At 40.5% G+C, this 17,934-nt stretch overlaps 1 protein-coding gene across 1 annotated transcript in view; it reads right to left on the bottom strand.

The window, feature by feature from the left end:
* Positions 1-4,954: 4,954 nt before the first annotated feature.
* Positions 4,955-17,934, bottom strand: part of KIF26B (kinesin family member 26B) — a 315,882-nt gene continuing 302,902 nt past the window's right edge. Inside the window, exons 13-15 of the mRNA XM_075862905.1 lie at positions 12,287-12,489; positions 7,010-7,160; positions 4,955-5,888 (exon numbers count right to left, since the gene is read on the bottom strand). Of these exons, the coding sequence (XP_075719020.1) occupies positions 5,740-5,888; positions 7,010-7,160; positions 12,287-12,489 (503 nt within the window). The 3' untranslated portion in view covers positions 4,955-5,739. The remainder of the gene's footprint in view (positions 5,889-7,009; positions 7,161-12,286; positions 12,490-17,934) is intronic.

The following is a 17,934-nucleotide window of genomic DNA, read 5'->3' as shown; positions in this document are numbered from 1 at the left end:
GTCCATATTTTGCGGACGCAAAATGTAAACGCTGGTCTAAATAAGGCCTTATTCAGATGAACGTATTTTATGTCCGTGTGCTGTCCGTTGAAATAATGGACAGCACACTGACCTAAGCAATTCAATGGGCCTATTCACACATGCGTGTTTTTTTACACAGTGTGTGTCCATTGTGTGAAGCTGATGGCATGTCCTATTTTGGTCCGTTTTTGCAGACCACGTTCTATGGGTGCATGAAAAACACGGATAGCACATGGACGACATCCGTGTGCAGTTCGTGTTTCACGCATCCGTTGCTAAAGAAGTGCAGAGAAAATAAAACGGAATACTCAGGCATTAAGGCACTACGAAGAGAGTGTAGGGCCCACAGCTCTGCTTATATGCACAGCAAGATCACATTGGTGGCTCAGTATGTTCTAAGCCTAAAATCATAATTATTTTTTTTAAGAACAAACGAAGTATAGGAGCTGCACCGCATGAAATGTGGGTGCTATCCTAAGGGGAAACTTGATGTGACACCCCAAACAAGTACAACCACAATCCAAAAGAAGAGGCAGCACTCCAGTGGTATAAAAATCCCAAATTTATTCACCCAACATACAGGCCTGTATGTTGGGTGAATAAATTTTGGATTTTTATACCACTGGAGTGCTGCCTCTTCTTTTGGATTGCGGTTGTACTTATTTTTTTAATAAATTAAAGTTTCTCAATTGTCATCCACCTAAATATGACATTCCTAATCTCTATTCACCTTTTATTGCGTCTGAACACGTCCTGCAGTATTTCGGCAGATGAGCATGCGCAGTTGCTTCCCTAGTCTCCTATTTAAATGCAGCCGAGCAGGTGTGAAGTACATCCACCCGACCAGCAATGAAAAAAACCACTTATAACGTGAGGATCCTTGGACAGAATGTAGTATCTCACGTTGAATTGGTGGTCGCGTGATACGCTTATCAGGACCGCCCAGTTTACTGGGTCAGGACATAAAGTTGAAAAGTATAAAAAAATATATGACAAAGTAAGTTTCTGAAGGCATGATTCTAAATGTTTTATATACTTAGAAGGATACTTGGAGTTCTAGAAAAAAACAAAAACAGCCAAATCTGAGACAACCCCATTAAAGTTTGTTTGATTCCCTTGTTAGAATGTCACAATCTAAGGCTGGGTTCACACGACCATGTTACGTCCGTAATGTACGGAACGTATTTCGGCCGGAAGACCCAGACCGAACACACTGCAGGGGGCCGGGCTCCTAGCATCATAGTGATGTACGACGCTAGGAGTCCCTGCCTCTGCGTGGAACTACTGTCCCGTACTGTAATCATGATTACAGTACGGGACAGTTGTCCTGCAGCGAGGCAGGGACTCCTAGCATCGTACATCACTATGATGCTAGGAGACCGGCTCCCTGCACTGTGTTCGGTCCGGGTCTTCCGGCCGAAATACGTTCCGTACATTACGGACGTAACATGGTCGTGTGAACCCAGCCTAATGCTGATAGACACGGCTTCTACAGTATCCATCGAACCTTCTACTGTTCAGCTGCTCAGATCACTTTTGATGACATCACCACACAATCCTCAGAGACATCCACCTGAACCTGGCAGTGGGACAAGTACTGGACACTAGGAAGAGATTGTACCTGCCACCACTGTGGCCCTCCTAACCCACAGTAGGTAATCCTCTCCCCCTGGAATACATATCTATACACATTTCTCCAGATCCTAGTAAAGGGAAGAAGCACAGATTTTTATTTGTAAAGCTTTATATTTCTCCCTTCCTACAACTAAAACACTCTGCAAACATGACTTGGATTTATAGGTGGTAAGATGCTCATGACCCTAGCTGTCTGGGGGCCTAGATCTTTCTCTTGTTGCCCTTGTTTTCCATAGCTTTTTAGATTTCTCTATCCTAAAATGTTATATATTTCTTCTTAGTAATATTTTTAAAATGTAGTACCCAACATGTCATTAACTTGGCCATGGTTTACCAACAATGGATACACTGTGGTCAACCCCTTTTTTTTTTTTTTTTTTACTAAAAAGGTCTAGTGTAGTCCTTTTAATTAGATAAGAGCTTCTGGTAAAGTACGGCAAAAGAAGATTTCAATCATATATGCATGGAAGATCTTTAACATAACAATTCCAAAAAAACACCACCCTTGTTCATGAGCTGTGCCTATTGTTACTGCTCAGCCCCATTAAAGTAAGTGGGGCTGAGCTGCAATACCAGACGCATCCCGTAGACATAAATGGCTGTTCTGGATAAAAAGCAGACCCTTTTTTCTAATCTCATAAAACCCCTTTAAGATTTGTAACAAGTCACAGATTATTCTACAAAGAAAATTGCACACAATACAATTTGCTATTTTTACTTGGCAGTTTCAGAATACAATGTGCACATTAGCCCTATGTGGTTTGTAGATATGCCTTGATGTACTGCCTCCCATACATTTACAGCTACCAAAGGCTTTGGGTACTTCAATGCTTTTGAGTATATATTTGACTTCACAATAAATATATACTTAGAGAAATAAAAGTAATCATGATAACATATTTTATGTCTCCCAATCATAACACTCTTACCTCCTTGCAGACCATTAGTTTCTGTTCATAGTGAACTTTACTGACTAGAATGCAAAACTACTGCCTTGTCTATGCACCACAAAGAGTATAACGGCAGCATCAGGCTGACTACAGTCAGGAGTCTATTTGGGAATTTATGCAAAGTCACAGTTTCTATACCAGCTTTTTTATATTTAGGTATACCAACAGGTAGAGGGTTGGTATAGTACCCTGACTAACTGCCTAAATCTCATGTTATAAAGTTCTAAACATTATTAAAAGCTATTGACATTACATATGTTAATGGTTACCTGAATTTAAAAAAAGTTGCAGTAAGGGCTGATTCAGACGAACGTGGCGTTTTGCCTGCGCAAAAGCCACTTACCTGCTCCGTGAGGCAGCATCATATGATGCGCGGCTGCGTGCTTTTCGCGCAGCCGCCATCATTATGACACGCCATTTGGATGTTTGTAAACAGAAAAGCACGTGGTGCTTTTCTGTTTACATTCATCCTTTTGACAGCTGTTGCGCGAAACAGGCAGTTCGCACGGAAGTGCTTCCTGCGTGGTTTTCACGAGATATTGAACATGTCACGCTTTTTACGCAGAGGACAAACGCTGCGCAAAAAGCACGGACTGTCTGTACTGACCCATAGACTTCTATTGGTCCATGCGAGCCGCGTGAAAACCACGCGGCCTGCACGGACGCAATTCACGTTTGTGTGAATCCGCCCTAAGTTTCAGACTTCAATCTTCATTTCTTTATTCATTTTCAGACTCCCTGTGATTCAGTTTGCAACCTGCTCCTAGTTTCAAACTTTTCTCATGCGGGCGTGTTCTTGCCCGTAATATATGCTGTATGTGAGGTCTGTCAATCTAGGATGTTTCTGCCTTCACTAGCTCTCATGTATTAGCACAGATTCATTACTGTACTGCTTTCTCCTTCTATATCCCATGAGGGATCTCTTCCCCTTGTGCTGATAGGCACTGATGCTGAGTAGTGTGTGCTGTGGATGCTCTCCTCTCTCTTTACACAGATTCACAACCTGTGGGATTACTCCTCCCTCCCCCAGCATGCTTTTGTTCCCTATCTACACTCTGATTCAGTAGAGCTTGTGTGATCTGCCCTCCCTGAAGACTTAAAGAGGCTCTGTCACCACATTATAAGTGCCCTATCTCCTACATAAGGAGATGGGCGCTGTAATGTAGGTGACAGCAGTGCTTTTTATTTAGAAAAACGATCTATTTTTACCACTTTATGAGCGATTTTTAGATTTAGATAATGCCCAAGTAGGCGTATTTTTACTTTAGACCAAGTGGGCATTGTACAGAGTAGTGTATGACGCTGACCAATCAGCATCATACACTTCTCTCCATTCATTTATACAGCATATAGCGATATAGTTATATCGCTATGTGCAGCCACATAAACACACTATAACATTACTGCAGTGTCCTGACAATGAATATACATTACCTCCAGCCAGGACGTGATGTGTATTCAGAATCCTGACACTTCTGAATCTTTTCTGTGAGATTTCCAGCAAGGAAAACGTAATCTCGTTTTAAATGACAGTTTACAGCGTAATCTCGCAAGATTTACGCTTGCCTTGCTGGAAATTTCACAGAAAAGATTCAGAAGTGTCAGGATTCTGAATAATCATTGTCAGGACACTGCAGTAATGTTATAGTGTATTTATGTGGCTGCACATAGCGATATAGCTATATCGCTATCTGCTGTGTACATGAATGGAGAGAAGTGCATGATGCTGATTGGTCAGCGTCATACACTCTTCTGTACAACGCTCACTTGGTCTAAAGTAAAAACACGCCCACTTGGGCATTAAGAACCTAATTAGCATAAAGCTAAAAATCGCTCCTAACGTGGTAAAAATAGATCGTTTTTCGAAATAAAAAGCACTGCTGTCACCTACATTACAGCGCCCACCTCCGTATGTAGGAGATAGGGCACTTATAATGTGGTGACAGAGTCTCTTTAAGTGCTTTCCTTCCCCTCCACACTCTGATCTATTGTGTACAACCTCCTCCCTCTCTGCTGCTGTCTCTATCACTGTATCTCTGAGAGAAGGGTTGGGGAGATCAGACATAGGCAGGAGCAGTCTGCTGTTAGACCTATGTCTGAAACATCAGGACTACCAGCTAAGTGAGGAGTTCAACAGTTAAACAGACTCTACAGCATAAAGAAATGATGGGAAATGTTACTGAAGACTATTTAGAATGTTACTTAATTTTGCATTTAGGAAGAAAATAAACAATAAAGAAAAATGCCAGTGCAAATATTTCCATAGCCATTAACTCCATATTTGCAAATTTTTCCAGAGATCTTCAATTTTCCAAACAATGATCTTTAGGACAAGTCATGACAAATAAGACTAGAAAACGTTTCTTTTAATACTGTATGGAGCTGTGCCCATTGTACATTTAATACTGTATACCTAAACATGCATACACAAGCTGTTTATCTTCAGTAACTGTCACAAAGAAAACCCTTACCAGGTACTGACCATGTGAATCTTTTAAGTGTCCAAACATTGATAACAGACAGATCACGCATAGTCATAAGCTGTACTGATCATAAAACATTGCAACAAACACAAGTACTTAAAACAGCAAGTCAGAGTTAAGATAAAACACAATGGGAAAACAAGCTGCAAATACATAAAAAAAAAAGTTGTTTTTTTTCTTTTTTCTGTGACTAGCACCATCTGTACACAAGAAAGTATTGACACAAAGGTTTGGATATTAAAGGTTTAAAGGCACTTATTCAGTCTCACTGCAGACTCTTCTCCATCGTACAGTACTTTTAGTCCCTCATTCTTCGTCCCGCTATGCTCATAAAGGAGGAAAAAGTTCAATTCTGTTACCAGTCTCTATATACAAAAATTAACCATTAAAGTTTCTCAAAGTGCTCTCTTCAGTTTGCTGCTGACCTTTGTCTTTTATATTTTAAAATTTCAAAACATAATTTGCAAATGTGTTCATCCCTATTGACAACGTTTCCCTGCCCTTCTTTTCACATTCTCTGTCGCTTTCCGACATTACATTGTCCATCGGTTGTCTTCATTTGAAAGTCTTTGGATGTTTTTAGGAGGGTGAAATTAACTACTGATGGTGAGTAAGTCTGTATTGTGGTCACTAGCTTCAACCCTCCATGTTTACCGACGCCTTGAGGTGATATCAAAGCAGGTTATCATCATAAGGTGAGCTTTGCAGAAGTTGACTCTGTTTTCTAAACGTTCTGTCACACATTCCAGTGCTTCCAAATATTCCAGGGAGTCCACCTCATAGGTTTGTTCCAAGTCGACTGAAACAAAGTAAAAATAGATTAAATGTAGCTATAGCCGTATAAAATCTATCTATCTATCTATCTATCTATCTATCTATCTATCTATCTATCTATCTATCTATCTATCTATCTATCTATCTATCTATCTATCTATCTATCTATCTATCAGCAAGGAATGTACAATGCTGCATGCAGTACACCAACAAAACCTGTTGAATTTACATGCATTAAATTCAATTCAATGGCCCTCTTATTAGGTACATTTTTCTAGTTCTGGGTAGACCCCCTTTGCCAGCAGAACACACTGAATTATTTATTGTATGGATTCAACATGGTGCTGCAGATGTTTAGAGAGTCTAGTTCATGTCGACATAAGTCTACTTCACATTCATGCAACAAATTTCACGTTCCACCGATCCCAAAAGTGGTCTTCTGGATTAAGATCTGGGGAGTATTCAAAAAATGGTAGTACTCCGAATTTATTATCATGTTTGTGGAACCAGCTTGGGATGACATACAATATGTGACGCAAAGCATTATCTTGCGGGAAAAGCCATTGAATGATGTATAGACTGAAGGAATACACATGGTCAGTAACAATACTCAGGTAGGCAGTTACATTAAACAATGCTCGGTTGGTATCAACAGTCCTAATGTGTGCAACAAATTTTTTTTCCATACCATAACATCACTACCACCCCAGCCTGAACAGCTGACACAAAGTAGGATGGTCCATGCATTCATGCGGTTTATGCCAAATTGTAAGCCTAACACTTGCATGGTGCGGCAGATATTACGATTTTCAGGACCAGGCAATGAGTTCCCGATGTTCAAATGTGCCAAATGTAGCCTTAGTTTCGTGTTCTTGGCAAATATGGTTGGATGTTTTGTGCATTCTTTATAAACTGTAGACCTGAAAATCCCAGATCAGCAATTTTCGAGACACTGAATCCATTCCATCTGACACTATAGTCATTTACTCAGTTCACATTTCTTGTCAACCATGTCTGTAAGATTTGATTTTCAGCCACATGATTGGATGATATATGGAGATCCCTAATAAGGTGACCACAAATTATATATAGTGCTTTCCTTATTATTTCCACAAAATATATAATTGCAATTAAAATATGACTTACATTCACTGAGCCATTTATTTGGATCCAGCATCAAGTACTGCTTGGTGATCTCTAATTCTTTCATAAGCCATTCATACTTAGCTTTGACCTCTGCAATTCTCTGTTGGCGATGTTCAAGGATCTTCAGCTTTGAACTAAACCGTGACAACGTCTGAGAAAAAATATTTAGAACATATACATGAGAGAAATGTTATTTCTTCAAATTTATTTTGTAAATTCCTTTAGCGATGGAGAATTGAGATTGGGAGCCCTGTACGTCTGTACAGTGCTGCGGGATATGCTGACGCTATATATGTAACAGAAAAAAATAATAAATATTTAACCCGTTTGTGCAAATAGGCGTACCATTACGCCCTAATTGTTGTCTTCTCACAAGTAATAGGGCATAATGGTGCGCCCAGTGGATGGCATGGGCGACATCCCGCTGCAACGGACGGTATCATAGTTACCTCTGATCCTGGCCGTTCAACCTCTCAGATGCCAACCCCAGCATTTAAGTGGTTACAGAAGTAGGAGGCTCCCTTTACTACCCCATCGTGTTGCGGGGCACCGTTGGGTTGCCATGGCAACCGGGATCCTAACAAAGGACTCCAGGCTTGCCATTGCAATATGACTAAGGCACAGCCTAACATATTGTCACATTTACACTGACAGGCATTAATTATTTGGCATACTAAGGATACCAAAGCATTATATAATCGATCAGTAGATAGTATTTTGAAGTCCCCTGTGGTATTTAAAAAAAAGTGATAAATTTAAAAATTATTAATAAAGGTGAACAGTAAAAAAAAACAAAAAAAACATTTGCTTCTATAAAAGTTAAAAAAATAAAACTATACACATATTTGGTATCATCGAGATAGTTATGACCCATATCATAAAGTCAACACATTATTTAGACCACACGATGAACGGTGTAAAAGAAAACAAAAAAAAAAACAATGGCCAAATAGCTTTTTTTTCACTCCCCCTCAAAAAAATTCTGTTAATCAATAAGTTATATGTACCCCCAAAATAGTGCCATTTAAAAATACAACTTGTCCAGCAAAAAACAAGCCCTCAAACAGATCCGTTGATGGTAAGAAAAAAAGTTACGGTTTTCAGAACAAATTACTTTAAAAAAAAAGTGTTTTCATTATGCAAAGTAGTAAAACAGCAGAGTAAAGCAGAATAAAGTTAACATGTAATTTTTAGTGCATGATGAACGACGTAATAAAGAAACCCAATTTTTTGTTTTTCTCCATTACACCCCCAAAAAAAGGCTTTCAAAACACTATATGTACTCTAAAATGATACCATTAAAAAATACAGCTTGTCCGGCGTAAAACGAGCCCACATACAGTTATGTCAACTCAAAAAGCAACGAATTGCTGCGTCCCCAAGGCTCAAAATAGCTGTGTCCTTAAGGGGTTAAAATTCTGCTCACATACCTTTCTTATACCAATACAGAAGCCTTTGTCTAAAAAAAATGAGTGTATTATAAAAGCGATCAAAAGTACGCATAGTGAAGTACCCTAGTGGGACTAAAAAAAAAGTACAAAAAATGTAATAAAGTTTGTAATAAATAAATAAAAATCTCAAGTATAAAAAAAATCAAAAACCCACTTTTCCCCCTTACAAAATACTTTATTATGGAAAAGGTAAAAAGTTACATATTTGGTATCGCCGCGTCCATAACAATGGCAACTATAAAACGATTGCATTGTTTAACCCACGTGGTGAACACCGTAAAAAATAAAATAAATAAGTAATGCCAGAATTGCTGTTTTCTGTTCATCCTGCCACCAAAAAAATGTGATAAAAAGTGATCAAAAAGTCGCATGTACTCCAAAATGGTACCAATAAAAATGACAAGTTATCCCGCAAGAAAAAAGCCGTCATACAGCTGCATCGGCGGAAAAATAAAAAAGTTATGGCTCTTAAAATATAAAGACACAAAAACAAATAATTTTGAAAAAAAGTGTTTTTGCTGTGTAAAAGTAGTAAAACATAAAAAACCTATAACTCTTTGAATGCGACGATGGAAAAACCTAAAAAATGGCTTGGTCATTAAGGTTTAAAATGCCTTCGGTATTAAGGGGTTAATGTAACTTTGCATGTTCAAATCTCATTGATAGGTAACAAACAGCAGAGACATTTGTTTATGTTAATTTTACTTACATTGATAAATCCCTCCCCCTTACCCTTTCCATATGTAACCCCTTCCCTTCTTTCTTTTCATTATTAAAATTATGAATAAAGAATTCATTAACAACATCACCTAGAAACAGGCAGCCATTATATATATCACCTAGAGACAGGCAGCCATTATATATATCACCTAGAGACAGGCAACCATTATATATATCACCTAGAGACAGGCAGCCATTTTATACATCACCTAGAGACAGGCAGCCATTTTATACATCAGGTAGAGACAGGCAGCCATTTTATACATCACCTAGAGACAGGCAGCCATTTTATACATCACCTAGAGAGAGGCAGCCATTATATACATCAGGTAGAGACAGGCAGCCATTATATATCACCTAGAGACAGGCAGCCATTTTATACATCACATAGAGACAGGCAGCCATTATATACATCATGTAGAGACAGGCAGCCATTATATATATATATCACCTAGAGACAGGCAGCCATTTTATACATCACGTAGAGACAGGCAGCCATTATATACATCACGTAGAGACAGGCAGCCATTATATACATCACGTAGAGACAGGCAGCCATTATATATCACCTAGAGACAGGCAGCCATTTTATATATCACCTAGAGACAGGAAGACTTGTTTTACAAGTAAATACAAGGACAGTGATGTAGTTGTTCATCATCATTCTACCATTGGTCCTATTCAGTTAGCCAATGGATGCTATGTAACCCTGCTGCTTAGTAACTGACATGGGTTACATTATGTGTGTTTGGTAGAGGGGGGTCACATGGGCCGACACCATGTTAGTCCTAATTAGTTTAGTCCATCTGTATATATATATATATATAGTGCATATTTATTTATATTTAGTGGTTTAGGTGGCATTAGTGTCGCAGGGTGCTGTCGCCATTTTTTGTCTGCTGTATATCTGCAGTCACAGGTGTTCTTGCACCTGCATACATTTTGTATCATTTAGTTGGAATGTGCTGTTCAAATTTTTGTTGTGTTTATGGTATCCATATATGTGGGGTGAGTGACTGCCTCCACTTGTTCTTGCACTCCTCCCATTCTGCCCTGGGTGATTTTAATCAGTTCAATGCTGGATCCTACCATCCCCAGGTATATATATATATGTAGGCTTAGTCCCAGTTCTGGGTGTATGTGCAGCGTAGGTTCCCACCTTACAGAGGTCGCCTTGTCGTGGCAGGTGGGCTAACACTTTTTGATCAAAATGTGCACTAAGAACCTCCCTATTTGTAAGTAGATTTAGCTTTAGTGCATATTTATTTATATTTAGTGGTTTAGGTGGCATTAGTGTCGCAGGGTGCTGTCGCCATTTTTTGTCTGCTGTATATCTGCAGTCACAGGTGTTCTTGCACCTGCATACATTTTGTATCATTTAGTTGGAATGTGCTGTTCAAATTTTTGTTGTGTTTATGGTATCCATATATGTGGGGTGAGTGACTGCCTCCACTTGTTGTTCTTGCACTCCTCCCATTCTGCCCTGGGTGATTTTAATCAGTTCAATGCTGGATCCTACCATCCCCAGGTATATATATATATGTAGGCTTAGTCCCAGTTCTGGGTGTATGTGCAGCGTAGGTTCCCACCTTACAGAGGTCGCCTTGTCGTGGCAGGTGGGCTAACACTTTTTGATCAAAATGTGCACTAAGAACCTCCCTATTTGTAAGTAGATTTAGCTTTAGTGCATATTTATTTATATTTAGTGGTTTAGGTGGCATTAGTGTCGCAGGGTGCTGTCGCCATTTTTTGTCTGCTGTATATCTGCAGTCACAGGTGTTCTTGCACCTGCATACATTTTGTATCATTTAGTTGGAATGTGCTGTTCAAATTTTTGTTGTGTTTATGGTATCCATATATGTGGGGTGAGTGACTGCCTCCACTTGTTGTTCTTGCACTCCTCCCATTCTGCCCTGGGTGATTTTAATCAGTTCAATGCTGGATCCTACCATCCCCAGGTATATATATATATGTAGGCTTAGTCCCAGTTCTGGGTGTATGTGCAGCGTAGGTTCCCACCTTACAGAGGTCGCCTTGTCGTGGCAGGTGGGCTAACACTTTTTGATCAAAATGTGCACTAAGAACCTCCCTATTTGTAAGTAGATTTAGCTTTAGTGCATATTTATTTATATTTAGTGGTTTAGGTGGCATTAGTGTCGCAGGGTGCTGTCGCCATTTTTTGTCTGCTGTATATCTGCAGTCACAGGTGTTCTTGCACCTGCATACATTTTGTATCATTTAGTTGGAATGTGCTGTTCAAATTTTTGTTGTGTTTATGGTATCCATATATGTGGGGTGAGTGACTGCCTCCACTTGTTGTTCTTGCACTCCTCCCATTCTGCCCTGGGTGATTTTAATCAGTTCAATGCTGGATCCTACCATCCCCAGGTATATATATATATGTAGGCTTAGTCCCAGTTCTGGGTGTATGTGCAGCGTAGGTTCCCACCTTACAGAGGTCGCCTTGTCGTGGCAGGTGGGCTAACACTTTTTGATCAAAATGTGAACTAAGAACCTCCCTATTTGTAAGTAGATTTAGCTTTAGTGCATATTTATTTATATTTAGTGGTTTAGGTGGCATTAGTGTCGCAGGGTGCTGTCGCCATTTTTTGTCTGCTGTATATCTGCAGTCACAGGTGTTCTTGCACCTGCATACATTTTGTATCATTTAGTTGGAATGTGCTGTTCAAATTTTTGTTGTGTTTATGGTATCCATATATGTGGGGTGAGTGACTGCCTCCACTTGTTGTTCTTGCACTCCTCCCATTCTGCCCTGGGTGATTTTAATCAGTTCAATGCTGGATCCTACCATCCCCAGGTATATATATATATGTAGGCTTAGTCCCAGTTCTGGGTGTATGTGCAGCGTAGGTTCCCACCTTACAGAGGTCGCCTTGTCGTGGCAGGTGGGCTAACACTTTTTGATCAAAATGTGCACTAAGAACCTCCCTATTTGTAAGTAGATTTAGCTTTAGTGCATATTTATTTATATTTAGTGGTTTAGGTGGCATTAGTGTCGCAGGGTGCTGTCGCCATTTTTTGTCTGCTATATATATATATATATATATATATATCTGGTATTTGAACTCATCATGAAACCATATACCTTGCAGTCTTCACTTCGGCGACGTTGGAGCCTCTCCACATCATCTATTTCATAAACTTTTATTTCAAATGGTTCTCCCAGGCCTCGCTGTCCATTACGTAATGGACCGTCCACCCAGCGTACTCCCGGGCTGTTGGCTGGTTTTCTTACAGGAGAGGTTGCATCGAGTGATAAAGCTGGAATAAGTCTGCGCCTTTGTGATCCTAGGGGAGAGAAAGAACAGTCACTGAGTAAGTTCAGGAAAATTAATAGCATTAAAGAAGTTATCCAGCGCCAGGGAAAAATAAATAACAGTACCAAACACATGTACACACCATTAGACATCCTCCCATGTATAATCAACGTGAAAAAGTGGATTTTTTTTATGATATACCACTTCCCGATCTGATAGCCAAACTGTTGATTTATTTCCTGATTACGGCTGTCATTGAGAGGTGAAAGACTACAAATTCCAGCATCTCCTTTCATATTGCTGGGAGTCAATATGTGACCATGTGACTACAGTAGAATAGAGAACTAGCTGACGCCAATGGGAGGGGTAGCCTTCCGCTACGTAGCGCTGGTCACTACATCACATCATAGTCAGAAACCCCAGTACTTCCTGTACTATGTGGCTGAGGAACAAAATGGGGGATTGGAGCATCTTTCATAACCGAAGTAATTTAATTTAAATTTAATTTAAACCATTGCTGAATAATTTTTTACGACCAGATTACCCCTTTAAGACTGGGGGGATAATGTTAATGTGTAAATCTTGCGTAAGGCCAAATCTTCACATTTTTATAAATTCAAAATAAAACACAACTATTAAACCGACCAGCTACCTAAGGTTTATTTGTATCAAGTCTCATGTCACAGATTTGGATAAACTACAAAAGTATTCCATACTCAAGTCGCCGCTCTCATATCAATGCCACCTTCAGTTCAATACCCATGAAATGAAATTGTGTGCTTATTATTGTTTCTATGTTTTCCATTTCAGTTAGAACATTGCTTTCTGCAGGCTTTACTTTTATCCATATTGCATTCATTTATTTACAAATAAGAAACAAATTAATTCCATTTGAATTGGATCACTTGTCATGGTAACCCGATCAAAGTTCTAGTAGCTGACTTTTACTTTTATACATTTACAACGTTAATTAAAAAAAATATTTAAAAATATATAACATAGGCAGCACTTTTATTTCTTCATTAAAGATGAAGGCCAGTATCAAGGAATCATGGCAACTACTGAACTTGGTTTTAATATTTAAAAATCGGCACTGTATGTAAGTCGCTTTGACTCCCAGGCTACGTATATAGAACGGTGCCACAAAACGCTGCCCCTAATTTCCTTTCTCTATTAAGATCAATTGCCCAGTGTCTCCACACAGCAGTCTGCCAACTCACCACCAGCTATTCCTAAACATCCCACATAACATTCTACATCAATTTACAAATTCATGAGATCAAAACAGAACTATGGAGGGCTGGAGCTACAGAACATCTTTTTGGGGGCACTGGTTAGCTCTATATGGGATGTATTGATGGAATTTACACATGAGCTTTCATAAGGGGAATTGCACCTGGCTCTTTTTAATGTCACTATGCCTGCCATTGTTTGGGGGGGGGGGGGGGGGTACTATGGCTCTCTCTGTATAGAGGCATTTTGACTAGCACTCATGAGTGGCACTGTTTGAGGGCACTCGCTGGAGGGCATTGTCAGTGCCATTGTATGTTTGACAGTGGCGGACACTGTTTTGGGGACAATATCCAATATAGCTTTTGCATCAATTGAGGTGTGTATTACAAAAAAATTATGTACCCTTGCTATGTTAGATGTTAAAAGGAGTTGCATGATCTGTATTAAAAGCACTCATTCTGCAGCATTTTATATATGTTCAAGGAGCTCTTCGGTGACTCCAAAAATTATTGTAATTTATCATATGAGGTACATTATCCCATAAATAAGAAGCAAAATACTTTTTAAATACATTGAATTACTTATAGAATTTTAAAGTGGATCTGGAAGGTCAGCATAGTATGTGGAAAAGTCCACTCTACTATTAGCCAAAAAATATTGTGCCGTTTAACTAATAGAGCTAAACAGAGTGTAACGTCTATGGCCCCGGCCATGGACATCTGTCTTCTTGGCGTCAATTCCCTCCAGGGAGACGCCGGCACTCACTTCCGGGTCCTCGGACTGTTTCACGCAGGGCGCCCGCGCGTGCACGGCCTTAAAGGGCCAGTACGCGTCCAGCTGTCACCAACCAATAATTAGCCAAAATGGCTGCTGGACTATAAAAAGGGTCTCTGCCTGTTCCTCGCCTGAGCGTTGTTGTATACCTAAGTTTGTCTTGCAAATGGTCTCCCAGTGTTTTCCAGTTCCTAGTGTTACCCGTTCCTGCTGCCTGTACCCTGTATCCCGTGCTATCGTATCTACTGAGAAAGTCAAGTCACGTCTTCCGCTGCATCCACGGTGCCACCTGCAATGAAAGTCAAGTCGTGTCTTCCGCTGCATCCACGGTGCCACCTGCAGTGAAAGTCAAGTCGTGTCTTCTGCTGCATCCACGGTGCCACCTGCTGTGAAAGTCAAGTCGTGCTTCCGCTACTGTCTACATTGCCTCAGGTACCCATTCTGAACTATAGATATTGTTTTGTACCTTGTTGGCCAGCTGCTACCCCATTACCCGTTACGGCCCAGTGGGTCCACACCCTGCGTCGTGACACAGAGAATACAGTGGACTCATAGTTTTGAGTCCTCTGTTTTCATAATGGAAGCGCTTCCAACCCCTCTGTCACTAGTGATTGACGGCTGCTGTGTACATATACAAATACACTCGTGAGTGGGGTGGGGGGAGTTGCTCCCCTCATGAATATAACTATGAGTCCACTGTATACTTTGATAGGCTCTATTAGCCAAACAGAACAATATTTTTTGGTGCTGGTTGGGCTAATAGTAGAGGGGACCTGTCAACATACTATGCTGCCCTTACACAGAGCAGCACAGTACAGTCCTGGCCAAAAGTTCTGAGACTGACACAAATTTTGGTTTTCACAAAGCATCAACTCTAAGATTGTTATGAAGAGTGATCAGATGAATTGCAATTAATTGCAAAGTCATTTCTTGCCATAAAAATTAACTTAAACACAAAAAAAAAACATTTCCACTGCACTTCAGTCCTGCCACAAAATGACCTGCTAACATATTTTCAGTGATCTTCTCGTTAGCTCAGGAGAAAGTGTTAATGTGGACAAGGCAGCTGATATCACCCTGTCAATCTAATTGAATTATAATAGCAGACTGGTTGCTTTAAAAAAGGGTGGTGCTTGGAATCTGTCACATTGGGTACGTGGACCCACTGGGCCGTATCGCCTTGACGGTATGGCAGCTGACCAACAGGACACAGGTCACGGTCTATAGTTCGTATAGGTGTACTTGTGGTAACTCAGACAGTAGCAAGACAGGCTCGGCTGGGACTAGGCAGCAGGCAGGCACCAGGCGTGGTGCAGCAGGATAGGCATGGTACTCAGCGCAGCACGACTCCAACTCAATACGGCACTTGGACCAGGATAGCACGGGATACAGGTTACAGGTAGCAGGAACGGGAAACACTGGGAACTGGAAAACACTTAGGAGACCATTTGCAAAGACAGACCAGGATAATGACAACAAAGCTCAGGCAATGCAGAAAGGGGCAGAGCCCTTCTTATAGTCCAGGGTGCTCATGGGCTAATTTGGTACTTTAACTCAGGTGCGCACGCTGGCCCTTTAAGAGAAAGGCACGAGCGTGCGTGCACACCTTACGGGACCCGGCCGAGAGAAGCGGAAGTGAGCGCTGGCATCTCCTGAGGAGAAGATGGGGCCAGCGCTCACAGATCCATGGCTGCGGTCGTCAGAAGGTGAGTGAGCTTGGCGGCCCGCGGCCATGGATATAATCATTGTCTTCTTCTGTTAACCATGGTTACCTCCAAGGAAACACATGTGCTCATCATTGCTTTGCATTAAAAAGGCTTTACAGGCAAGGACATTACTGCTTGTAAGATTGCCCCTAAATCAACCATTTATTAGATCATCAAGAACTTTAAGGAGAGAGGTTGAATTGCTGTGAAGAAGGCTTCAGGGCGCCCAAGAAAGTCCAGCAACTGCTAGGACCGATTTCCTAAAGAGGATTCAGCTACGGGATCGGTTCAAAACCAGTGCAGAGCTTGCAGGTGTCAGTGCATTTGCACGAAGAGTGAAGCACTGGCCTGGTGTCAAGAAGGGCAGCAAAGAAGCTATTTCTCTCCAAGAAAAACATCAAGGACAGACAGACATTCTGCAGGAAGTACAGGGATTGGATTGCAGAGGACTGGGTTAAAGTTATTTTCTCTGATGAAGCCCCCTTCAGACTGTTTGGGACATCTAGAAGAATGATTGTCCGGAAAATAAAAGGTGAGCACTACCATGGGTCCTGTGTCATGCCAACAGTAAAGAATCCTGAGACCATTTGTGTGTGGGGTTGCTTTTCATCCAAGGGAGTGGGCTCAGTCACAATTTTGCCTAAGAACACTTCCATGAATAAAGAATGGTATCTAAACATCCTCCAAGAGCAACTTCTCCTAATGATCCAGGAGCAATTTGGTGCTGAACAATGCTTTTTTCCAGCATGATGGAGCACCATGTCACAAGGCAAAAGTGATAACTAAGTGGATCGGTGAACAAAACATTGACATTTTGGGTTCATAGCCAAGAAACTCCCCAGATCTCAATCTTATTGAGAACCTGTGGTCAATCCTCAAAAAGCGGGTAGACAAACAAAAACACAGAAATTGTAATAAACTCCAAGAACTGATTAGGCAAAAATGGGTTGCCATCAGTCAGTATTTGGCCCTGAAGCTAATATCCAGAATGCCAGGGCGAATTGCAGAAGACTTGAAAAAAAAAGGGTCAACACTGTAAATTTTGAGTCTTTGCATAAACTTGATGTATTTGTCAAAAGTTTAAAAACGTATAAAATGCTTATAATTGTATATCAGTATACCATAGAAATATCTGACTAAAAGATTTAAAAACACGGTGAAAACCAAAATTTGTGTCAGTCTCAAAACTTTTGGCCAGGATACTATGATGACAGATCCATTTTAGGTTACAGTACTGAGTTACAGCCTGTGTTATAGTTCAGAGCTGCAGACTGTTTAAAAAAGTTGAGATGCACTGTGAGTGGAAAATACAATCTGCTCTACCTGCACATGCAGCATTATAAAGGAAAATATATCTGCCCTAATATTTGAAATTTGTCCATGGCATTAGTTTCTACATTATAGCAGCAAGCTTCTGTTATCATTGTGTTACAAATTTTTCCACATCAGGCCTCAGTTGGCAGGTGCACAGAGTCATGTGACAACCATGTAACACCCTGTGTTCAGCAAATCGCAGTAAGTAATTCTGCATCGAATAGTATTGATATACAGTATTTCTACAGTACAATTTATAGGACCCATTATTTTGGAATCCTAATAATATCAACAATGTATGTAACAATTAGTAGGTAGAAGCCAAGATGTCAATAACTACTAAACAATGAACGTAACTGAATTTTTTACAGGGGCAAAATGATTGCAGTCGCAAAGGTAGCAACCACGACCATGCTTGGAGGGTAAGTAGGACTGCCAGTCCCAGGACC

This window comes from Rhinoderma darwinii, chromosome 4 (assembly GCF_050947455.1).
Source record: "Rhinoderma darwinii isolate aRhiDar2 chromosome 4, aRhiDar2.hap1, whole genome shotgun sequence".
NCBI lineage: Eukaryota > Metazoa > Chordata > Amphibia > Anura > Rhinodermatidae > Rhinoderma > Rhinoderma darwinii.
The sequence above is the reverse complement of the archived record's forward strand: the minus strand, read 5'-3'. Positions and strand labels throughout refer to the sequence as shown.